Source organism: Cladophialophora yegresii (assembly GCF_000585515.1).
Source record: "Cladophialophora yegresii CBS 114405 chromosome Unknown aczIN-supercont1.4, whole genome shotgun sequence".
Classification (NCBI taxonomy): Eukaryota; Fungi; Ascomycota; class Eurotiomycetes; order Chaetothyriales; family Herpotrichiellaceae; genus Cladophialophora; species Cladophialophora yegresii.
The window spans coordinates 725,013-748,026 of record NW_006913048.1 but is presented as its reverse complement, the minus strand read 5'-3'; the positions used below and the strand labels follow the sequence as shown (position 1 = coordinate 748,026).

Sequence of the window (23,014 nt, the reverse complement as noted above, 5' to 3'; positions counted from 1 at the left end):
ATTGTTCCGTCCTTCCGAAGCGAGCAGTACGCTTACACGATACTGTAATAAGATTGGAGCTACCTAGGTACCCAGTTCCTAGGTACCTAAGTCTTCACAACCGTCATATGTTTCCCCAAGATAGACGGCCATCTATTCTCTTGCTGCTTCGTAATGGTTGTAGGAGGACATAGTAGCTATGCTGCACGTGAAAGTTAGGACTCCTTTCTTCACTGCCAGTGTATCACAGCAGGCTGCCAGGTACTTAGTCAAGGTACCACCGAGCATGTGAAATGACGGCTTTCGGTACCACGTCCTCACGGTCAACATTACTCGCTCCGAGGTACTGAAGCATGTGATTTTCGAGAAGGCTTGGCCTGGATCAGACAAAGAAGAGCTGTGGGCAACTTGTTCGAGTACCAAAATGAAAACGTGTTCAATATCATTTGATACGCAGCAGACCATGGTCCAATCTTTGCCACCTACTCGTCAGCGGTGGAATTGACCACGCATTGCACCCCAGCTTGCCAACCTTCCCCATCAGAGACCTTATGCAATACCGCTTTACACCACTTGATGTGGCCCTTTTCAATACTGACTCTGCTGTCTGCATGCAGTGTCCATACAAGACAGTGATGCACGGAACCATGGGCCTGTCCTGCCTCTCCAAAGGATGTCTTGCTGCCATGATTTTGCCGTCATGCAGTGTACGAATCCCGTAGTCCCAGTAAATTCGGTTGCATCGGTCCCATCGCCCAAGTCTGTTTATCCCAAAAGTCGTCAAAGGACAACCAGGATTGAAGAGGCAACCTTGCACTTGACGTGCGGCTAGAGACCAGGATGCGACTTCCGTCGCGCCAGGATTGTTTCTCTCGATAGACTTCGGGCAGATTTCCGTTCTAAATGATATCGATGGAGATTCTTGGCCGATGGCTCACTTTTTTAGCTCCACGTAAGGGTAGGGCACTCGGTCCTCCTGTACAGATTCTACGTTAGTTGAGCAGAAGACGGCTGTAATGAGAATTGACATACCTTGCGCAGGGTGATCCTCGTTCTCTTTTTTGTGACTTGGTGTTCAACGAAGACCTCTTTGGCGTTCTGCGCCTTGAACTTTCGAATAAACCGTGGATCCCAGAGCTCACTGGCGACTCCTAGATCTTTGCAACACCTCATCAGGGCGTTCGACTTGCAACCTTCTACGGCCGTCGGTATACCCTCTTTCGTAAAGTAGGCTTGCTCGCCACGTGCGATGGAGACGAGTCTGCGGAACCAGTCAATAGGGGCGCACCTTAGTAGTACAGGTCAATCCTCACCGGCCATGCGCCAACAATGCATATTCTCTGGTCACTGATTTGTCCGTGACAATCGTCTCGCTTCTTGGGGCCATTCCCCACCCTCCGGGTCCGAAGGCCTTATTCAGTATCCGTCGGTATTTGATCTCAGGCAGGTATATTATGCCATCCGATTTGATCTCAACGTCTTCGGGGTCTATCGGTGCTAGCAAGACAGCTGCCGCCTCTTTTGAGAAAGGTTCAGTGGATAGACCATGGAATGACCTGGTCCAGTCGACATTTGAAGGATCGTCTTCTTGCAGCGTCAAGGGCTGGTCTTCGAGATTGTCGAGAGTGCGGGCCTTGGCGGCTACCGCAGGTTTCTGGGAAGTTGCTGGTATGCTTTGACCAGAGGTTGCAGTGGCTTCAGCGCGTCGAGAAGGTGATTGCGTGAAGATTGTACGTAGAGGGACAGGGCGGAGCGATTGAGGCGAAATAGAAGTATATGCTAATGAGGTCGAACGCGGCTTCGGAATTAATGCATTGAAAGCCTTGCGAGGAAATCGTGTCGCTGTTGACATGTTTCCGTGACACCAGGGCAGATATGAGTTTGTGGAAACGAGAATTTATACAAGAGATTTAGAAGGCAGAAGAGATGAGGAAGTCACAGATGGCACTGCGCAACGCAATTGAGTACTGCAAGGATTGAATGATGGCAAATCTAATTAGAGAGTAGATACTGAATCATAAGTGGATGCTCGAACTCCCCGTGATGCGCACCCCAATTTTAAGCCGCGTCGTCGCCGCACGTCGACGCCGAATCCCGTGACAAGGCCAATTCAGTACTTTTCATCCATCAGGTGAAGCTGAGGAGAACATCGGCCTCGATATCATACTTTGCATTTACTTTCCTGACGACGCTTCCCTGCTTTGTGTGCGTTCCTCGTTGCCCTTCCGCTTCCAACATTGTCTGAAAGCCTCCATCTGGTGCGAAAAGTCAGTTTGGCCTGCATTTTGCTCCGCCGAGGACCAGCCGATAAAGCGCGGAGAGGTCTGCTCAAAGCATTGGGGGTTGGGGACTCAACACCTACTTCGGCTTTGCAAGCTCGCCAGTCCTTCTTGTCGTAGTAGCAGTCGTTCATTCGGAGTTGCTCTTCTGTCTCCTTGCTCAGTATCCAATTTTGCAGATTTCTCTAGCATTGGGATCTCGAGTTTACCGGCACAGCCTGTACTGAAAATCCGTCGGTCCCTGTTATTGTAGCCGAGACGTCAGCCTCGATCGGTGTCATGACTTAACGGCCTAAAGTCCTCACCAGTCATCAAGCTCCTCTTCCGCTGCATCGGGCTGGTTGGCGTTGCCTTGTGCCGACATATTCTATCACGGAGGTGGCGAACCAAAATTGAGAGAGAACTCAAAACTCGCAAACAAAACCGGAAGTCCGAGGTCGTTGTTCCTGGCAGTGTCGTCCCACTTCAGCGGCATCGATATCCCATTAAACTCCCTCCACCACAGCCATGTCTAAGCGAATGAATATCCTCGTCTACTCCGGTGCGCTCACTCAAGATGCCTGGAGAAGTAATCCCAATCTAATGCTGTCTTCAGGAAATGGTAGCACTGTCGAATCAGTTCGGCATTGTCTCTATACCCTCCGGAGGCTGCTTGCTCCCCACTACGCTGTCATCCCGGTTACTGGTGATATGCTCATCAAAGAGCCTTGGACAGCGAGCTGTGCCGCTGTTGTGTTTCCGGGTGGTGCAGATCAAGGCTACTGCAGAACACTAAACGGTGAAGGCAACCGACGTATTCGCCAGTTTGTCGAGCGTGGTGGTGTGTACATTGGATTCTGTGCTGGCGGCTACTACGGGAGCAAGAGATGCGAATTCGAGGTCGGCAACAAACTCTTAGAGGTGGTTGGAGACAGGGAGCTCGCTTTCTACCCTGGCACTGCTCGAGGCTGCGCTTTTCCCGGGTTTGTTTACCATAGTGAGAAGGGCGCTCGAGCTCCCGAGTTGAAAGTCGACAAGACATCCCTTGCTGCAGGGAATGTCCCGGATGTCTTCAGGTCCTATTACAACGGTGGTAGTGTTTTTGTGGACGCACCAAAATACCGAGAGCATGGGGTCGAAGTGCTTGCCAGCTATACCGAGCGCTTGGCGGTCGAAAGTGGCGAGGGAGCCGCTGCCATCGTCTATTGTAAAGTCGGTCAAGGCGCCGCGCTATTGACTGGTCCTCACCCAGAGTTTGTCTTTCTCGGAAAGCCGGCGGACGACTGGTCACTAACGAAGCCTAGGTTTGCTGCTGCGAACATTGAGCCGAAGCCAGAGGTTCCTGGGTTCTCAGACGTCATCAAAGCCCTGGCTGGGGACGAGAAACACAGAATGGACTTCCTCAAAGCATGCCTGACGAAGCTTGGTCTCACAGTGAGCGATGAACAGAATGTACCTTCCCTATCCTATATGCATCTGTCTTCATCCGACCCTGCAGACACTGCCCGGGTGATGTCTTCCCTGAGCCACCTTGTCGAGAAGGATGAAAGGGGTGACGAGTTTCTCAAGGATGAAAACGACACATTCCAGATCCTGAAGCCATCCGTCTGGAAGATGGGTGATTTGATGAAAACACTACCTACAGAGTCGGATTCAAAGAAACCTGCTGACCGATCCGATGGCAGCTCCGATCGGATAGTCGATTATAACACGGTACTAAAGAGGATCATTGTGCATGACGACGATCATCCTCAAGCAAGGTCGACTCCATACTTCAACCACTCCGCTTTCTATTCGAACCTACACAAGTACCAGTCGCAAACGCCGGGCGCGGTTAACTTCGGTGCTCATTTGTTGTACGGGGAAGTGGTTACATCCACAAATACGCTGCTTGAGAAGAATACCCATCTCCTTCGGGTTCTCCCGCAAGGCTTCACGGCAACTGCCACGGTCCAAGTCGCAGGCAGGGGCCGAGGATCCAATGTCTGGGTTTCACCTGCAGGGAGTTTGATGTTCAGCACTGTCATTCGACATCCGATGGCCCAGATGCAGAGCGCTCCGGTTGTCTTCGTCCAATACCTGGCAGCAATGGCAATCGTGGACGGCATCAAAAGCTACGATGGCGTGCTTTATAAAGACGTGCCAATCAAGCTCAAATGGCCAAATGATATTTTCGCCCTGGACCCTGGCAAAGCGAGAAACAATGGCGGTGACCGCAATGAGAATTACACAAAAATCGGGGGCATCCTGGTGAACAGTCACTACAACAGCAAGGAATATATTGCCGTTTGTGGCATCGGTCTGAATACGTCCAACGCTGCGCCGACCACCTCTTTGAACCAACTTACGCAATTCCTCCCCCACAAGGTCGCCCCTTTCACTTTAGAGAAGCTACTGGCCAGGATTTTGACCGTCTTCGATGACCTGTACGCTCGATTCTTGGCGGCTGGCTTCAATGAGGCTATGGAGCAGATGTACTACAGACACTGGCTTCACATGGATCAAATTGTGACACTTGAAGCTGAAGGCGGTCAACGTGCACGAATCAAGGGCATCACAAGAGACTATGGATTACTTATCGCAGAAGAACTTGGATATGAAGACCGTGAGACTGGTCGGAGATGGACCTTGCAGAGTGACGCCAATAGCTTCGACTTTTTCAAAGGGTTGGTAAAGGTGAGTAACAGCTGGTGGCTGACAATAGCCACAAACCACGTTCCACATCTTTGAAACCACACTCTCTATGACATGGCACAAAGCATGGAGAATGCTAATGAACTGACCTTTCGATCGACAGAGAAAGATGTGATGCATATCTCAGGTCCAAAAGTGAGGCAGGGCTGGACTTTTCGACCACCAAGCCTTAAGTCGTTGCCGCCACCGGCCGTGTTGTCCATGATCGCCAATCTCGGAACTGCATGCAGACTCAGGCATGTACGTATGTTATGGGTCTAGCCGACTCTCAGTCTTCATAACCGAGTGGTCCTCCCCAAGAACTGTACGCAAGATGCCGTGCTCCGAACGCTCGAGATGCAGCAATCCCAGTCCGGATGCCGGCACACAGGAGAAGCATATTAATCGGTCTGCTAGCCCCGAACCACTCTCGTACCACCTACAATACCCGTCACAGGGTTCGGCTGCAGTTGGAACGCCAGCGGTTACACAACATGTCAGCATTTCTCGGATTCGACTACATCCATTTGGCTTCGACGGACAAGTGTCTCGCTACTAAACTGAAAGAGGAAAAGCGAAGATTCTGCGAACGGTTTCGGAGCAGCGGTGGTTAAGTTCCCGGCAAAGGCCGTGCAGTATTGTCCTGCAGCGGTCAGTACTGGCACAGGAGCGGACGGCTGATCAAGGTGCTTAAGGACAGGGCTGGCTGGTTTGCCAGAGTTGTCTATTGAAGACTTGCACATGCTCGGCGCCCAACATAACGAGCTGTGATATGGACACTTTGGATTTCGTGCACGAAACTCGCCAATACTTGCAGGACGTGTCGCGCTTCGGGAAACGGTCTAAGGGCGAGCGCCCTGTCAGGCCATTGCAAATAAGGGCGCTTTCACGCCAGGGAGGTGTTGGTGACTAGCGGTGTCAAGAACGAAGAGGACCACAGAAGCTGTCGGCTTGGCATCGACTGCAAGGCATCGACGATCCCGACCTTTCTCAACAGTCATGCTCATGAAAGACGTGAGGCTCCACGGGGTGCCTGCATCGTGATCCGAAGAGAAGCTGCAGCCAGGATGCTGCCGCGTGGTTGATGCAGCACGTCCACAAGCACGTCACACTTCCCGCTTGCACTGCGCTGGAGGACCCAGCTACTTCGTTCTCTCGCGAGACTACTGCGTAGCAGCAAGAGGCTCGTCAGCTGTGAGCGCACCGGGTTTCTCCCATTCGCCCATCACTATTGCCTGCTGCTGCCATGCTAAAGTGACATGTTCGTCGTGGCTATTTCATGGCCGCCATCGAGTACCACAGGAGTAGACATAGTCGTTGGGTCGACCTAACAAGGGTTTTTGCCTCAGTACCAGTCTTCCAGGCGTCTGCTATACAACTAGAGCATTCCTACTCCGTATGTTCCAAGTCCTGGCCCCTGCGCAGAGCTTGGGAGGCTGGACTAACGAGTCGTCTTTCGACCCCGCTCGTCCTTGTCTATTGCGTACCTTGGTGGGGAGGCATGGAGGGTACCAGGTAGCCGTTGGGTACCTCGTAATTCTGTTTCGGATGTCACAGTGTTCGGACGATCTTTTTCCGGTGAGGGAAGCTGGCACCCACCAATTCGGCATAGTAGCTCGCGTTGCATGCGAATAGACGAGAAGCGAACCTGGCACTCAGCGATCGCCTGGCGCTGGCGGTGACCTGTGGCTTGAGCACAGCGGCAGCCAGTGTGGGAGCGTCTTCCGCCCGTAGTTAGACGCATGTACAGTACAACGGACCTCTACGGGGCGCATTATAGTCTGCTGCTCTGTGATGCGAGACTCTCCGCGTTTCCCGTCTTGTCCGCTACCTCTGCTCGTCTGTGATGCGTGACGGGTCAGGTCGTACATAAAAGCAGGAGGAGGAAGAGCAGCTGCACTATGCCAGTCATTGTCTTAGTACTCTGTCCTTGAGTGAGCTCTGGTGGAGGGGATCCACGCCTAGTAGAGCCGCCATGTGTATATACGCCAAACACCTGGATCCTCAACGCGAAGCCCCACGACCCTCATCCCCATACCCGTGAAAAGGATCGTGAGGGAGGAAAGAACCGGGCGTTGGAAACACGAAGGTTTGACGTAAGACGCAGCTCGTGCAGAGGCCGCACTCCACAGTCCTTGGTGCCTCTACCAGCCCCCACATGTGGCTGCATGGCTTTTCAACCGTTCGCCGCCAGGATCCATCGAACTGGTCGAACTCTCCGTCACCTAATTACTCCGTACCCGTTTGGCCGACGTTGCCGACGCTCATCTTCTCCATCATCGACCTACAGGGACCAGGCCACCATGAGACCCAGAACCAGGTGATTGGTCCGCCATAACGCCTAGCGTCGCCGGTTGTTCCAATGGCGTCGGTCCCGGAAACGCAGTGAGTGGCAATTCATGGCAGCGTTGCTCTCTTCCATCCAAATTTTGAAGAACAAATCTGATGAATTCAGTATCTCGCACTGTGTAGACATCCCACTCCTGATTCCTGATTCCTGATTCCTTCCGTCGCCAGTCATCAAGAATCTTCAGCACTGTCGACTACTTTCGAACGGCATATACCAGCCCGTCTAGCCAGGAGCTGAACAGAAAGGCTGCGCTGGTGCTTGGACGGTGTCTATCAAATAGCCCTGCCATCGCCTCAAAGATATGGTCACACTAGCCTCACGAGTCTAGTCGCCCTTGTCGCACCCCAGCCTTGCGCCTTAACCTTGCAGAGACCAGGTCCTTGTCTACCCATGCTCAGGCCAAGTCATACTTACATAGGGTCCCTAGCCGCACAGCATTCGCGCCGAACCAGGAGCTCCCCAGTCAACTAATCCTTCCCGTTTTGGTCGAAGTCCTGCATCACGTCTCCCACCTGACGCAGCTCTGTCGAGCGGCTTCCTTCACCGCAGATCCAGCTTGTCCCAAAATCCACATATGCCGCTTGAGGAACATAAAAGCCCGTTCCCCTCCATGTTCTGAACAAGAGGCCAGCGTCTTTTAGGGCTGCTCGGTGCGCATGGGCTTTTCGCCTTTGTGCCTTACTCCAGTCTCGTCGACATGGAGACCGTCTTCATTACTATTCATGGTGAGCGTCGTAGCTGGGACCTGCCATTGCAATGCTAACAAGTTGTCAGATTTATCGCAGGATGCTAGTATCAGATACTGCTCTGACTCGGTCGAGGACATCCTCGGCTATCTTCCCCACGAGGTGACAGGCAAATCATGTTGGGAGTATTTTCACCCCGATGAGATCCCCTTTGCACGGGCAATACAGGGCCGTGGCATCAGTCTGGACAAGGCTGCTGTCATGAGCTATGCCCGTATCAAGCACAAGGACGGCCGTTGGGTCGGGTGTGAATGCTCGTTCACAGTAGTCTATGACGTCCTCGTGGCCACCACGGCTATCTACCGTCGAGGGCCCAAGGCGAGGCGTAAGTCGAGATTCTGCTGTCTGAAGGGCTGCCATCCTGACTGAACACAGAGAGGGCACTAGACGGAGCTGGTGTCCGGCGCATCTTTTCGTCTTCGCCTCGTGACCCCAGATATCATATGCTGCAGTACCTGTCCAACAAATTCTATCAGGAACCCGAGATTCATTCTCCAGAACCGAGAGCGGCACTCTTTCTCAATCGGTTTTCACGCACCTCGACCATCATGTTTGCCACTGACAGCCTCGCCACCATCCTGGGTCTGGAGCCAGCCGACATCATCGGGAAGAGTTTCTATTACTGCATCGAGCAGAACTGCCTTCGGGATGCCGTCAAAGCCATTGAGAGTGCGAAAGCTAATGACTCTATCGCCTACTTGAGATTTTGGTATCGGAACCCCTTGCGGGACGACAACAGGACTCATGCTGAGTCCGTGGGTGATGAGGACGAGGACGAAGATGGAGGTGTTTCGCTGGAAGCCAGGTCCAGTGTCTCGATGACGGACGCTTCCACTCCACGACAGGCCGAAGACGGCGCACGTCTTTTTGATGCATCGACTCCTCCCGCTACAAGACAGTCCTCAGGAGTGAATCTGGGGCCGACGGCCGAACCTCAGTCTTCCAGGCCGTCCGATGTGCAAGAAGGCGCTCGACCACAGACTGACCAAAACCTTGCGCTTCTCGTAGAAAACAACCTCCCCCTGGGACGGTCAAACTCGGATCAGAGCGCAGAGCTTGAAGCCAATGCTGTTGATACAATCTTCGACCGACCGGCTACTCATCGGTCATCGTCATCAGGAACTCCACCGGAAGATCCAAGATTGGAGATTGAAGCCGTCGTCTCTTGTTCTTCCGACGGGCTTGTTGTCATTCTTCGCCGTGCCAGGCCACTCATCCCTCACACACTTGGGGCAACAGAGGCACCCTACTATGCGAATGGACTTTTTGCCTCTCCTTGGGCGCCCGAGCCAGTCATGCCCCCTTCCGCGTACGAGACTGCTGTCGCTCCACCATCCACTTCACCAGGGGCAACGGAAGAAGCGTCTGGCTTCATGGCCGCAATCCGCGACGTGGCGGTCTTTGCTTGGTCCCTCACTGGTATCAACGGGTCGCTCGCACAGTATGCTAAGGGCACGCCGTCTCCCGAGGCCCTGCCACCTGATGGTCTACCCATTTGGGACCCCAATGCCGATGTTGATCCACTAGCCAATGAGCAGTATAACGGCTTCCTGGCAAGCGCGCATCGGCCTTGGGCAGGACCGGGAGGTGATGCGGCCGATCCTGCGAAGAAAGACGAGGAGTTAGGAAGTAGTGACGACGAGGTTCTTTGGAAGAGAGCTCATACAATGACACCTTGGAGGCGCCCCAAGAGAAGGGCCCATCACGATGCTTTTGGCGAGGATGGCGTGGATGGCGTGGACGGTGAGAACCCACGGGGTGGGAGAAAGAGACCTACAAGGTCGAGTTCGAGCTCTGGGCGAGCCCCGGGCTCCGGGGCAGCGTCTGCTTCCGGGCCAGGCTCATCCTCTGGGGCCTCCTGAGGGATCGGTGGCGGAGCTCTTGTCCAGATGATAAGAGCAAGCTACTTGTAGTACCGTTTTGGGAGCGGTTGAGCTAGTACAATCTTTTAGTGACCGCTGGTCCATCGCAAAATACCATGCCGAACCAGGAACTGTTGCAACACTGTGACGATGTTTGGCAGAACATGTTGCTTTCTACGTGCAGGGTAAAGTGAAGAGCACGGCGAGCCAGGACAACTACCACTACTTGTCTGGGAAATATGTGATGGGAGAGTTTGGATGGCAGCCTTGCCAGATCGTCTTCGCGGTTCGCAGACTCGGAAAGCTAGGCACGTGCCCACGCGTTTCTCACGCGCTTGATTTTCATGAATCTTTCGCCACTTTCACTTCTTTCTCACTCGGGAATGGCGCATATCAGGTCTTTCCTCCTCACGCTCCACGTACGAGTACATATTTGCAGTTAAACCTGGCTCATGCTGTCTTCCATTTCATTTGCTGCTCATCATGCCTCTCAATGAGAGTACTACCATGCAGCAATTCGTCAACAGTCGTACATCCGCGGTTCAGCCAACACGACCAGACAAGCGACCTTTGACGCCCCAGCCTAACCCGAGCCGTGAACGAGCTCTGCAGCGTCAGGATGATTCCCGCCGCAAGGCCCAATCCGCGAGCCGCAACAAAGAGAGTAATGAACCACTCAGCCGAGAAGAAGCGGCCAAGTTGAAGATCGACGTCCCTGATATGCGGCCCAAGTCGAAGCTCGCCCAAGTTACGCAGTCCAATGCTGTCCAGCGTCCAGCTGCACCTCCATATACCATATTTACCGAGCGTATCTCAGGGATGGATTCGCGGCCCAGTGTCAGTCTTCGTGGTTGTCTCGATAGCGGGTAACAAACTAACTATCCTCGAGGCGTTTGACGATACTCAGAGCATACACTATGATGACTCAATGAGCGTGACCGATGTACAATTTCCTTTCTCCTACGGCCAGGGTCGGAACAGTCCACGTCTGGGCAGTGCTGGCCCGCCCATTCCTTCTTTTCCTACCATCCAGCGAGAGATGGCAGCAGAAGATAAACAGGGGATCGGACAACCCGGAGGCTGGATGGATGAAGTCGACGCCGAAATGGAACGTCATGGTATGGCCCCAAAATACGGCACGCGCTTTAAACACAATCTATACGCGGTGCGCCCTGCCGAGGATGACTACGATGACGGGTCGGAACACGACTGTGGTATGGATGAAGGGACGTTCCTCATTGAAAACACTCCTTCACGGACAAGGGTGGTTCCCGACCACTCGACTGCTGTAAAGCCTCGCTCAGAAGCTCTGACGAAGCCCGTGAAGGCCGAAGAAGCAGCAGGCCAGCCTCTGCCCAGACACAGAAAGTCGCTAAGCGACGTAAACCAGATGACCACTGCGCAGCCCCTTCTTCGTCCACAGCTTGCGCGTGATCGTTTCCACGTGCACAAGTCACAAGAATCAACAGCTGGCATCGAACGATCCGGGACGCCGCAACAGCAACTCCATGCTCCTCAGCCACGTCCACCGCAGGTGCAAGCACCAGCGTTCTCATCCAAAGTCTCTTCTTACCACGAATCCTCGTCCGAGGAGGATCAACCGGTTCCACAGCCGCCTGTATCTGAGTCTCCACGACCGGGCACCAAACGTCCACCACCTCCCGCCCGTGATCTAGACTTCGACCCGGAAGAGCTCAGCAATAAAACCATAGCCGAGCTTGACAGCATCCCATTTCCCACAGATCCGCGCCTCCCCAATCCGTCACCCGTCATGGATAGCAACGGCCAACCCTTAACCCTTCCCGCCAAACTCACGAATCTGACGAAGATGCGGCCCGAGGATCAAGCCACGCTGTTCAAATCGCTCGGCGACACAGAGAGGGAACAGACAGCGGAATGGTTCCTCGAGAAAATCCGCGAAGACATCGTCGACTTGATGGACATAAGAGTCCAACGGCGGAAGGTTGCATTAAAGTTCGAAATGGAGGTGAAGAAGAGGGAACAGCAGGTCCGCGTGAAGAAAGGGGACGTCGAAGAGGAGCTGGCCGGCTTGAAGAAAGGAGGCACCGAGTTGGTCAGAGGCAAGAGCCCTGCGAAATGAGCCCGCCCTGCGAAGTGAGCCCGCCTGCAGAAAGACGCATGGTTTGCACAAGTATTCGTGAATATGCGATCTTGATAGAAGTGGTGCTTTTCAAAATCCCGCGAGGATTACTACGACGCAATGAATAATTGGACGAAGATCATGAGTTACGACAAGACCAATGTACAAAATAGAAGTGTCTCGGAGATGAGAACCGGCGAGGAGGGCCTTGGCAGCTTCAGAGGCTGTCCAGAGAAGGGAGCATGCCCTCCTTCGCTCTCCATTGCTTCGTGGACATAATGAGAGTTCAAGCACTGGGCAGGTGCCCTGGGGATGTAGCCTTCGTCGAACATTCCTTCTACCCTACCACTTGGTGCTCCCTATCAGTGTACCAGGCGCATGATCTGACAGATGATGCTTCCAGCTCTCCAGGGATGATTGTACAGTAATGTGTATATCGCTGTCCGTACAGTGTACATGGGAGATGGCGTCCGGCCGGCGGCAGTGCGAGTTGTACATACCCAAAACACCCACGCTACGGCTCGAGGCTCGAGGCTTCTCTTACTGTACAGTACTTGGTTCAAACATAGCTTTAGCAACTGCGAGCTCTCGGGCTGTCTATCTATCACATTTTATGGTGCTGTACTCCTTCCTTGTTGTTGGATTTGGTTCGAAACACGTGTTGTTGTAATTGCGAGCTCTCAAGCTCCCGAGCCGTCTACTGTATCACTTTTATCGTACTGTACTGTACTCCTTCTTACCTACGTTCGACGTAAATCCATGATCTATCAAAACAGCTGGGCTGGGGGTTAGCGCTTTCTTTTCCAGACTCCTTCCTACCCACCGTTTTGGTATATCCGGGGTCTTCTTTTCTAGTACGCTCCTGCCTATCCTTATGGTACTTCCAGGTCCTCCTTGTCACCTTCGTCTAATTCGGCTTCCCCTTCTGCCTCTTCGTTCTGGGCCCTCTGCACGAGTTTGCCCAGCACCCTCGCTAGACGCTGGTAATCGTCCAGCAGATCCTGCACTTCACCTAACCTGAGCTCGCTCGCGTCACCTAGGAGGAGAAATCGTGGGACCGGAGGGGCGGCGCGGATGGCTGCGAGTTCAGCTTTGTTTGGTGTCTTGAAGGGCACTTCGTTCGTTGCCGTCGTCGGGGGTTTGTCCTCCTCACCTGTTACTCTTGAGGGCATGTTCTTGCTGTCTTTATCCACCACAATGGTTGGTGGGGCTGGTGCTGGCACTGATGATACCGATGGAGGTGAAGTTGATGGTCGAGCGCCAAAGCGGCCGAATGCACTACCAAAGGCGGATCCTAGGGAACCCATGGGGTTCAGGCTATTGCCGAAGTTCTTGACCGTCTCGAGTGGATTGTTGCTCGCTGCTGGCACGGCTGCTGAAGCGGGCTTCTGTGCAGAAGCTGCGTTGCCCGGCACAGAAGGTCCATTGGGAGGCGAATTCGTGGTAGCGGCAAGGGATCCCGCCCTCCTCCCGCTAGCGCTGGCGTTACTCTTGATGCTATCGACGCTTCGTTCGCGCATGGCGGCTTTGCGCCCACCTAGCAGACCTAACAGCTTCTCTTCGGTCTTTGTCAAGTTGGAAGGCACGGGGCTTGTTTGCCCGTCGTGCATTGAACTCGATTCGCTGAGCGCGTGGTCGTCTTCATCTGGCGTCAGTGGTCGACTGACGAGTTGCCTTGCCTCGTCAAGGGTCTTTGGGACAACGACTTCAGTGTTGGCACCTTCGTTCCCTCTTTCCTTAAGTTTGCCTAGGAAAAACTTCAGGCTGTTGTCGAGGGTGTTGGAGATGTTCTTGAAGCCTTCCTCGGCCGTGGACCGAACAGCTTCGTTGGCATTGGTTATTGGTTGCAGTAGATCGGACAAGGTGCGTTGGTGTCTCGTAGGAGGTGTCTTCGTAGGCTTTCCCGGTAGGTCTTTGATGATTGATGCAGCTGGACTTAATTCTGCTGTGCCTGTAACGTTCGAGGTTGAGGTGGCCGTTGTGGGGGTCGACGGTGCTGGCGCCGTCCCAGGTAGTGGAGGAAAGACTTCCATTTTCTCCGGATCTTGGTCTACTTCGGATTGTGCTGATGCTTTCGTGGGGCCTTCTGGCCTCTCGTCCGCGCGCAGACTTGCCAAGTCGACATCCTCCAGGAAAGTGATTGCAGCTTCCAGGTTGGTCAGGCAGTAGGCAGCTTCACCGTCAACCCTCGTGGCGGCCCGGAACCTTTGGATGAACTGTAGATTGCTGATAACATTGATGCCTTCGATCGGGGATGTAATCAGGGTATAAATTAAAGTGGGCAGGATCTCGTCGGCCGAAGATGAGGAGGAATGAATTGACGATAGGGTGTCAACCACGGCTTTGTGGGCAGTTGTGAGGTGCTGTAGCTTGCCTAGGGGATACCATTCGTCGTTCATCTTGGCCAGACTCTCCCGTGCAGGGGCAAGAGACGCTTGTACATCTTCGGCCGATGTTCCGCTGTCCTCACTCAATTCGATACCCAGATCTTTCAGGCCGATGCCAACAAGTGTCAATGCGGCTGTTTTGGATCTTAGCTTTTCGTCCCTGACTTCGTCCAGGGTGCTTTTGTGTCTCCATATCTTCTCATAGACCTTCTCACATACTCTCTTTTCCACGGCTTCTTCGAGAACAATTCTCTTATATTCGAGGAGCTTCCTCTGTTTCCGCCGTTCGGTCACTTCAGATGCTGTAAGCATTTGTTGTGCGCCACCACGACCTGCGCCTGAGCCTAGTGAATCAGGTGAGGATCTGCTCGGTGCAGCTCGCGTTCGCGAACTGGCGTTCGAGGGCGCAGGAGAAGTGCCTCTGTTAAGGCGAGACCTCAAGGTCGCAATATGAATGGAGACTGCGCCAGATGCTCTTGCATAAAACTCCTGGAACAACTCGGCCAGCTGATCGATGGCTGGCGGCTCATTGTAAACTTTGGCGCTGAGGGATTCGACAAATCGGTCGCAGAGGCTTGCCAGCTCTATGGGCAGTTCATCGAAGCGGTCCGGAAGGCTGTTGGACCTGTCCAGATCGGGAGAGGGTGGTTCGTTGTCCTCGGCAATAGACTTGTCAAAAACGTCTTCTGGCGAGCCGTCCACTTTCTTGGGCGACTTCACGTCAGTAACAGACTGGATGGTGCTGGCTCTGCTTCTGCTAGTGGAGGTAGGAGAAGTGAGAGAGGGCTCATAGCGCGTAAATGACTTTGTGGAGAGCGCAGATGGTCTCGCCCTCAGCGAGCCGGTAGACACGTTTCTTGACATGCTGCGCAGGTGAGTTGCAGAGAGGAGAATCAACAGCTGTCAGCCGTTTCAAGGCTTTCAGCGGCAAGTCATTAGAATGTCATGAGGCTCAGAGGCATGTCTGCCGCGCCTGAGCCCAAACTGAGTGATCCGTAAGATGTCCGCATGCGTGATGTTGCTCTGTTGACGAGTGAAACGAGACCAAAGCGCATGTGCCATGGCGTCGAGGGTGCATGGCGTGCATGGCAGGGGTGCTCGCTGTTGCCCTCCGCAGTCGACGTCAGCGACTCCAATCAATGGGATGAGTGGCCACGAGACCCTCGGGCCCGTTTCAGTCAACAGTCATTCCTGGCTTCCACCAGACCTGCTTCTTCTCACACAACGAGCAGGCGACAGCATGAAGACACGAAAACCGAGAGATCAAAGGTGCACTTCGCACAGTCGGGTGTCTGCTGGGATGCTGCTATCCTTCCTCGCCCTTGCCCCTACGGTTGCTGCAGCCAAACTCCCCGCAGCCATCGATCCGTGGTATCCAGCGCCTCAACCGAAACAGCCAAACACCGACGACTTTACGTTGAGACATATCTTCCATCGAGGCATATATCAAGACCCAGACCTGCACAAGCGCTACGACTTCCACCCTCAAGCTCCCGTCTTCGTCACCCAGGACCACGATGATAGCCTCTCCCACTCTCTGGAGCCGCCACCTCACTTTATGCTTCGTTCACACTCGGAACAGATCGAAAGGCTAGTCGACCGAAAACCTGCGAGTGTAGAACAGTACCTGCAGCATGCTCGACGGACTGGGAAGCCTGCCGTCCTCGCCGTCTCACAATGGACGCTAGATGAAGTGAAGGGGCCCAACATCTCTGACAAGGATACAATTATAAATCTGGCCATCATGGCTGCTAACGCATACAATCCAGGGCCAGGGGAGGGGGACTGGGAAGATGCCAAACAAGGGTACAATCGGTCTACCCCTTTTGGTTGGGAAGGCGACGGCCTACGAGGCCACATCTTCGCAAACGAAGGCAACGAAACAGTGGTTATCAGTCTGAAGGGAACGTCCCCTGCAGTGTTCGACGGCGATGGGACAACCACGAAGGACAAAATGAACGATAATCTTTTCTTCTCCTGCTGTTGCGGCCAAGGCGGCTCCTACTTCTGGCACCAAGTCTGTGACTGCCAGACCAGCACATACACCTGCAACCGGACCTGCGTGGTGCAAGCCCTGAGGCAGGAGAACCGCTATTACCGTGCAGCAATCGATTTATACACCAACGTCACAGAACTCTACCCAAATTCCAATGTCTGGCTAGCAGGTCATTCCCTTGGTGGCGCCGTCACGGCCCTACTAGGCCAAACATTCGGCCTTCCGACAGTAACATTCGAGGCTCCTGGCGACGACCTCGCTTCAAAACGCCTAGGGTTACCCGCACCTCCGTCATCCGATCCTCACAAGCCGCGCACGAAGTACACTGGCGCATACCACTTTGGCAACACCGCTGACCCTGTTTTCATGGGCACATGCAATGGCGCCACCGCAACCTGTACCTTAGGTGGCTACGCCATGGAATCAGCTTGCCATACAGGGAAGCAATGCGTGTACGACACTGTGAACGACTACGGTTGGCGGGTGGGCATCGGCAATCACAAGATCCATAATGTCATTGACAACGTTATCAAGATGTACAAGAATGTGCCATCCTGTGAACCGGACGATGAGTGCGTGGATTGCTTCAACTGGAAGTTCTTCGACAGTAACGGGAGCGATTCAACCACGAGCACGAGAACAACGACGACCAGTTCGAGTACCTACACACGGACGAGTACATGCAAGACGCCTGGATGGTGGGGATGCCTCGACGACAACCCCACAACGAGCAGTTCAATCCCTGTGATCACCACCACATATACGACCACGAGTTGCGCCACGCCAGGCTGGTTTGGGTGCAAAGAACGAGTCAACGTGACGGTTACTACGACTACATTTGCGCCGACATCAACTCCGCCTACGACTTCGGTCCCTGCTTCTCTTACACATACACACTCGACATCCGGCTCGAGTCCAAGGAGCTGTGGTCATCCAGGCTGGTGGGGATGCCGAGATCCTACTTCTACATATACAACGACGCATACAGCATCTCCAAGCCCAACGTCCTCCAGTCACAGTTCAACGAGAACGGCAGCGCCGCATAAGAAGCACAGATGCGAGACACCAGGGCTTTTCTGGGGCTGTAAGGATGAAGAGCATCATCATCACAGCAGCGCTGCTCCGAGTACGGATACCGACATGATCACTGGGGCGCCGACTGCGAGTGCTAGCAGTGTGCAGCCGTCGCCAACCAGCACGACCGACCATGGGAGGAGGCGGCGGAAATGTAAAAACCCGGTCTTCTTCGGGTTGATTTGCCTAGATGGTTATGAGGATGAACATGCCCCTGAGTTGTAAGCAGAAGGGAAGCCAGGTGAAACCTCATTATAGCATTGGTGCTTGCGGCGTTTCAACATTGTTTGCAACCACGCGTTTGGGCTAGGTCGGCATGGGTCATTGGTCGGTTGGCGCTGCTATTGGGTGCATTGAACATGTATAGGTCAGCGAGGAGCATCGGACAAGACTACCTGTGGAGATACAATCTCCATTCGTTGTAGGCAAGCGTGAAACCACGGAACATAGCATACGCCATGGGGAATGGCTAGATTCCTTACAGACATCCTGCTTCTCCAATCCTTAGTCGAGCAATCAATTCTGCATACCATTGATGTTCTGGTATCCTTACACTTGTGCATGCGAGCACGGACAGCCTACATAGACGGTCGATAGATGGTCATTTCCAACCTCACGCGCCTCTTCTCAGACGTTCTCGTCCAGTGACAAGGCATCCGAGCTACAACCCCAACGGATTATCAGCCGTCTGCTTCTTCCCCCCAATGTAATCCGTGCCGGACTTGACGTTGTCGCCCACAGCCTTGGTCGTATCGCCAAGCTAGAACAATCAAAGACCCCCCACACATTAGCACTATGCTATGCTATACTTCACTCTGCGGACTGCAGTCTGGGGTCGTGGTGTGCGACCACGCGCACCCAACGAAGGAAAGAAGGGATCAACAAATTACTTACGCCCTTGGTCGCGCCCTGGGCGGTCTTGCCGAGGCCCTCGCCCACGCCGGAGACGGTGTTGCCGACGGTATCCTGCAGGTTGGTGGAGGTTAGGTCAGACACATGTCGCCGATGGTGGTAATATATATCGCTGGGTTGCGATGTGAGTAGAGAGGTGGCGTACGTACAGTCAGGCCCGTGACGGTGTTTCCCACGGTGTCGGTCACGCCGCCTAGGACGCCGCCTGGCGTGTGAGATCAGCTTGCTTTCGGTTGTGGTATTGGGTAATGGAAAGGATTGGGCTGGGCTGGGCTGGGTTGGCTGTCTGTGACTGGCAAGGAGAGGGGCGGGTGAACGCGCATTCGCCCTGCGTAGGTATACATATTCACTTTGTGCTTGGGGCAATGTCGTGGGAAAGAGGTGGAACCAAGGGTCGACAACATACCGCCTTGTTTCTTCTGTTGTTCCTGGGACATGTTGTCGTTCTGGTTGAGCTGGGTACTTGGTTGGCAATGAGCTTGTTGCGGACGTGGTTTAAGCTACAGTCCTGTAGATTGTTGGGGCTTATGGATGTGAAGATGGAGCTACGCCGCGCACAAGGGATACTATATACCTTACCTCTTACCTGTTTTACATGGACTGCATAACCTTGGAACATGTCGCGTCTTGTGCCACTCGAGGACTGTGATCCAGAGGGATAATGTGGCTGACGTCAATGTGGGCGGTGTCGACCCCTCAGTGCCACACACTGGCACCGTCTGGTGTATGACAGGGTCCAGATTCACGGCCACAGGTGGCTGATCCAGAGACCCCGGTCATTCATTTCGAGAGGGATCAAGCCAATCACTCGACACCTTGTGGTTGAGGAGTACCAGAAGGTAGCCGCGACCAAAAAGGATCACCATACGAGTACTCCGTCTCCGTACGCGTTGAAGGACATTCTGCTACAGATGACGTAGTCCGGATTGGATACCTCACTTGAGGAATCACCGTTGACCACCACCACCATTTGAGTGTGGACAGTCTGCCGTGAACCATGTCATGCCTGAAATAGAGCTAAGCGCTTGATGGTGACGAGAATATGAGGCTGTCGTGGTATGGTTCTGCAGATTTATATGCCAGAGCGAGTTTCTGACTTCGCGAAACGGACGGCCGCAACAGCTATCTATGCGACATTTGCTTCTAGATAATCGACCACGAGACAGCCGGAATGTCCTTACGGCAGTGCTTATTCATGGACAGATACTACTGTCTGGCTGTTGAGATAGGTAACGGGTTGCCAGGCGTAACTCGAACAATTGATTGCCTGTGTCTCATTGACATAGCAGTTTTCCTCGGCATAGATAGGTACCCTGGTACCGTTGAGGGGAATACGCCGCCAAGGCCGTAATGAATGTAATTGTATCTAGCCAAGGCTCATAGCAACATCCTCCTGCACATTGAACCGGTGCCCTTGAGCATCTCGCCACTTGTCATGAAGGTCGTCCTCTGGTCCATCCCGACTGTGATCAGATCTCGTGCTAAAATGGCCGGTGTTCCTTCCGCTGGAGCTTTTACTGTCACTCCGGTCTCTTCGGGAGAACCAACCGCCAGATTTCTTCGACACCGCAGACTTTGTGGTGCTACTGGCATCCTCGGCTTTTGGATCAGTTTCAGACGACCGTTCGCCAGGCGGTGCGCCGGCTATGATGGTGGCTTGTGAGTCTGCCAAATTTTTGGCAAAATCCTTTGCTTTCTTCACCCTTCCCTCTTCAGTGTCGGAAGAAGGTCGTGCAGGGGAACCGCTGGGAGTGTCCTCCACACTTGGCGCAGCTTCGACAAGTTCGGCATCTCTGTACCACTTCCGCCTCCTGGTATACTTGCCCCAGCCATCTTCCCTACTCCCGTCATCCCATTTGTTGTCGTAATAAATCCAGCCGCCACCATCATCAGCTTTGTCTTTGCTGGCAGTTGTTTTCGCGTCACTTGCCACCCGCTTGTGCGCTTTAATGACTCCGTGTTCTATCCTCCAATCCGTGTCGATCCACCTCCATCGTGACAGTCCACCCTCCACTACCGGAAGTTCGAATTCTTCTTTGGATGGCGCTGGGTTGAGGTGTTCGTCGGTCCAGGGGCCACGCTCATAGGCAAACAAAGAGGTAGTCCACCCAAGACCTAGCCATCTTCGCTGGTTTTCATAGAGTATGAACGTGAAACGGACACCCGAAGTATCCGGCCTCTTCTTCTTGGCAGCCTCCGTGGCGAGAGCGCCCTGGGGCTTGGACCCGGGTTCGTTAGTCAGACGGTTCGAAGAGTCGGTCTTGGCACTAGGCGAAGTATCAAACTCCAGTCCGGTCACAAACACAGCAGCTTTCCGCATAAAAACAGAGCGCCAGAGGATAACCCGAGACACCCGAGCCGGCTTGGAATGCCATGTCAATGCTATCGTGCCAACAGCCAGAATGACTCTTCGAGGAGTCAAGATATAGAAAGGTGGAAGAGTCAATATTATCCAAAAAGGCGTAACTAGAAGTACACGAATGAAGAGTGTGGTCAACGCAGGTCGAGTGGTTGCGGCAGTGGGTGTCGTTTGAGTTGAGAGAAAGTCGGTGAGGTTGAGGAACGGATCCAACAGGATATTACACCGAGTGGTCAATTCCTGCAACGTATCTACTATATCGTCCAGGGTCTTGTGGTGAGACTGGGACTCTGAGGCATCCCTCTTGTGACCTTTCGCAGCATGCTTCTCTCCCGTCTTGGTTGTCGAAGAGAGGGGCGAGTACCGTCTTGAGTACATGCCGAGGATGAGACCTGCCACAACTATGACGGGACTGGCGAAGCGAATGATTTCGCTACCGTATAACGTCAAGCCCCAGAACACAGCGACCATCAGGTATGATTCCCATGGATCCGGCGTACTCCATGACAACAGGCCGGCCAGTTTATTCAAGGGCAGTAAGAAGGGATGCGAGTGTGCTAACGCTCGGGTGATCTGAGGCGGGGTCGCTACCAGTAATGGCGACTTCTTATGGACTATTATCGTGGAGCGTTGCTTCGACGTGGCAGAGTAGCCGGACGTGGATGTCGGAGAGAAGGCAGCATATGTCGGTGGGTTTGTGTCCCAACCCGGTTGGGACGAGGGGTCGGAGGGCGATACAAACGAGGACGGTCTGGACATTGATGTGATCCAGGGCGTGTCTGGAAAACCATAAGTACAACTGGGTGACTGCCAGCGGAAAGGGATGTAGTCTCACCAAACGCTGCCATACACCGGAGAGGTCTTGGTCATTGAGCGTGACCAAACGTGAGTGAGGCCGTGGTGCGGAGTACGGAACCACTCAGTTGATGATGACCTGATCTCTGGTGGCCTTGCTGTGGACACCGGAGTTGAGCGGTATGGTCAACTTATCCTGAATGCTTCACATATTTCTCCAGGGAGACTGAATTGAACAGTGAGGTGTCGAGACAATGCCGGTAGGAAAAGCATGTGCGCGCCGCAGGCAGCCAAAGCCATGCACGCCATCATGCTGATGGGTGGCTGATCCAACTGTTCGGTCTGTGACCAATGCATGCAAATCACCCGCGCGCTGCCGCGGCATGCAGAAGTCTGTCACACGTGATGTACGGATCCTAGCCCAGTTTAGGCGAGGATCCGCCGCGTTGGAGACAGAAAGCAAAAGATTTCCCGCAGCTTTCACATAGCATTGCGTCTGGACAATTCGCCATCGACTACCTTGCTGTCATCGGCCGTGTCGACTGCGTTACCCTGGCCGACAGTAACAAATGGTATGCCCTCACTTCTCAGATCCGCCCTCATCGCGAGACTGACGCTTCCAGGCGCATCGAATCATTGCCCAGATCGTCCTTACAGGCGGCCGTGTTTTCGGAAGAGCGTTTGCAGAGGCATACAAGCAGGCCCAGGCGTCATCACAATTTGCGCGGGCTGCGGCGAAGAACGATCCTGGCGCTGTAAATACTGCTGCGGCCTCTGGCATGACCCTCGACGAAGCATGCAAGATTCTCAATGTCAAGCCTCCTCAAGGCGGCATCACGAATATGGAAAGCGTTATGGAGCGGTTCAAGAAGTTATACGACCTTAACGAGCCCAAAAAGGGCGGTGGCGGATCATTCTACCTGCAAAGCAAGATTCTTCGTGCAAGAGAGCGAATAGAGATGGAAGTCCGCAACGCCGAGCGGAAAGCGCAGATGGAGAAGGAAATCAAAGAAGGTTGGAGACCCAAACTATACAAAACTTGATCTCCTTGTCGCTGACGGTGCCGGAAAGGGCGATGACAAGACGGGAAGGCACCGGGGTCTGCATCGACCGCTTAACACCCTTCTCTTCATCCTAGAACTTTAATCTTCATGCATAGCGAATGGCGCGGATCGGGGTTTACTGCATGGTGGACTGTACAATAGCAGGTAGCGGCACAAGAGATGGGGCTGCTTCAGCAAGCGGGCGGACTTGGACACTTTACATGCATGTTTTGACTACATTGGAACAAGGCCATTTTCTAGAGAGAAAATGAGGGCCGATCAGCTTGATTTGACATGGAGTATTGGCCCTGCAAACCCAGCATTGCACGCAAGCTGCAGGACATCCTGACGAGCGACTCTCAACTCAAATTACCGGGACTCCGTCGACACATAGATCCCATAAGATCACGACTCGGATGAGCTCGGTGCGAGATCCTACAGCTGCGCAGGAAGCAAGGATGGGAAGTGACTGACTACCA

General features: G+C 53.7%; 10 protein-coding genes across 10 annotated transcripts; 5 read left to right on the top strand and 5 right to left on the bottom strand.

Annotated features, from left to right (window-relative positions):
- Nucleotides 1-913: 913 nt before the first annotated feature.
- On the bottom strand, nt 914-1,831 carry A1O7_05589 (uncharacterized protein; the record flags this gene model as incomplete). The annotated part of the gene is made up of 3 exons (XM_007759597.1): nt 914-955; nt 1,012-1,240; nt 1,293-1,831. 3 exons carry the CDS (start codon nt 1,829-1,831, stop codon nt 914-916), a joined length of 810 nt encoding a protein of 269 aa, XP_007757787.1.
- Nucleotides 1,832-2,153: 322 nt separating this feature from the next.
- Nucleotides 2,154-2,392, bottom strand: A1O7_05588 (uncharacterized protein; the record flags this gene model as incomplete). The annotated part of the gene is made up of 2 exons (XM_007759596.1): nt 2,154-2,234; nt 2,342-2,392. 2 exons carry the CDS (start codon nt 2,390-2,392, stop codon nt 2,154-2,156), a joined length of 132 nt encoding a protein of 43 aa, XP_007757786.1.
- A 373-nt stretch (nt 2,393-2,765) lies between these two features.
- Nucleotides 2,766-4,967, top strand: A1O7_05587 (biotin apo-protein ligase; the record flags this gene model as incomplete). The annotated part of the gene is made up of 1 exon (XM_007759595.1): nt 2,766-4,967. One exon carries the CDS (start codon nt 2,766-2,768, stop codon nt 4,965-4,967), a length of 2,202 nt encoding a protein of 733 aa, XP_007757785.1.
- A 2,990-nt stretch (nt 4,968-7,957) lies between these two features.
- Nucleotides 7,958-9,868, top strand: A1O7_05586 (uncharacterized protein; the record flags this gene model as incomplete). The annotated part of the gene is made up of 3 exons (XM_007759594.1): nt 7,958-7,985; nt 8,035-8,331; nt 8,382-9,868. The coding sequence occupies 3 exons, from the start codon at nt 7,958-7,960 to the stop codon at nt 9,866-9,868; spliced, it is 1,812 nt and encodes a 603-aa protein (XP_007757784.1).
- A 483-nt stretch (nt 9,869-10,351) lies between these two features.
- A1O7_05585 (uncharacterized protein) lies at nt 10,352-11,969 on the top strand (the record flags this gene model as incomplete). Its single annotated transcript, XM_007759593.1, has 2 exons — nt 10,352-10,705; nt 10,758-11,969. The coding sequence occupies 2 exons, from the start codon at nt 10,352-10,354 to the stop codon at nt 11,967-11,969; spliced, it is 1,566 nt and encodes a 521-aa protein (XP_007757783.1).
- Nucleotides 11,970-12,841: 872 nt separating this feature from the next.
- Nucleotides 12,842-15,220, bottom strand: A1O7_05584 (uncharacterized protein; the record flags this gene model as incomplete). Its single annotated transcript, XM_007759592.1, has 1 exon — nt 12,842-15,220. One exon carries the CDS (start codon nt 15,218-15,220, stop codon nt 12,842-12,844), a length of 2,379 nt encoding a protein of 792 aa, XP_007757782.1.
- A 436-nt stretch (nt 15,221-15,656) lies between these two features.
- A1O7_05583 (triacylglycerol lipase) lies at nt 15,657-17,398 on the top strand (the record flags this gene model as incomplete). The annotated part of the gene is made up of 2 exons (XM_007759591.1): nt 15,657-16,928; nt 16,970-17,398. 2 exons carry the CDS (start codon nt 15,657-15,659, stop codon nt 17,396-17,398), a joined length of 1,701 nt encoding a protein of 566 aa, XP_007757781.1.
- Nucleotides 17,399-18,087: 689 nt separating this feature from the next.
- On the bottom strand, nt 18,088-18,775 carry A1O7_05582 (uncharacterized protein; the record flags this gene model as incomplete). The annotated part of the gene is made up of 4 exons (XM_007759590.1): nt 18,088-18,186; nt 18,321-18,392; nt 18,488-18,543; nt 18,745-18,775. 4 exons carry the CDS (start codon nt 18,773-18,775, stop codon nt 18,088-18,090), a joined length of 258 nt encoding a protein of 85 aa, XP_007757780.1.
- A 929-nt stretch (nt 18,776-19,704) lies between these two features.
- Nucleotides 19,705-21,456, bottom strand: A1O7_05581 (uncharacterized protein; the record flags this gene model as incomplete). The annotated part of the gene is made up of 1 exon (XM_007759589.1): nt 19,705-21,456. The coding sequence occupies one exon, from the start codon at nt 21,454-21,456 to the stop codon at nt 19,705-19,707; it is 1,752 nt and encodes a 583-aa protein (XP_007757779.1).
- A 605-nt stretch (nt 21,457-22,061) lies between these two features.
- On the top strand, nt 22,062-22,535 carry A1O7_05580 (mitochondrial import inner membrane translocase subunit tim16; the record flags this gene model as incomplete). The annotated part of the gene is made up of 2 exons (XM_007759588.1): nt 22,062-22,064; nt 22,116-22,535. 2 exons carry the CDS (start codon nt 22,062-22,064, stop codon nt 22,533-22,535), a joined length of 423 nt encoding a protein of 140 aa, XP_007757778.1.
- Nucleotides 22,536-23,014: the final 479 nt, after the last annotated feature.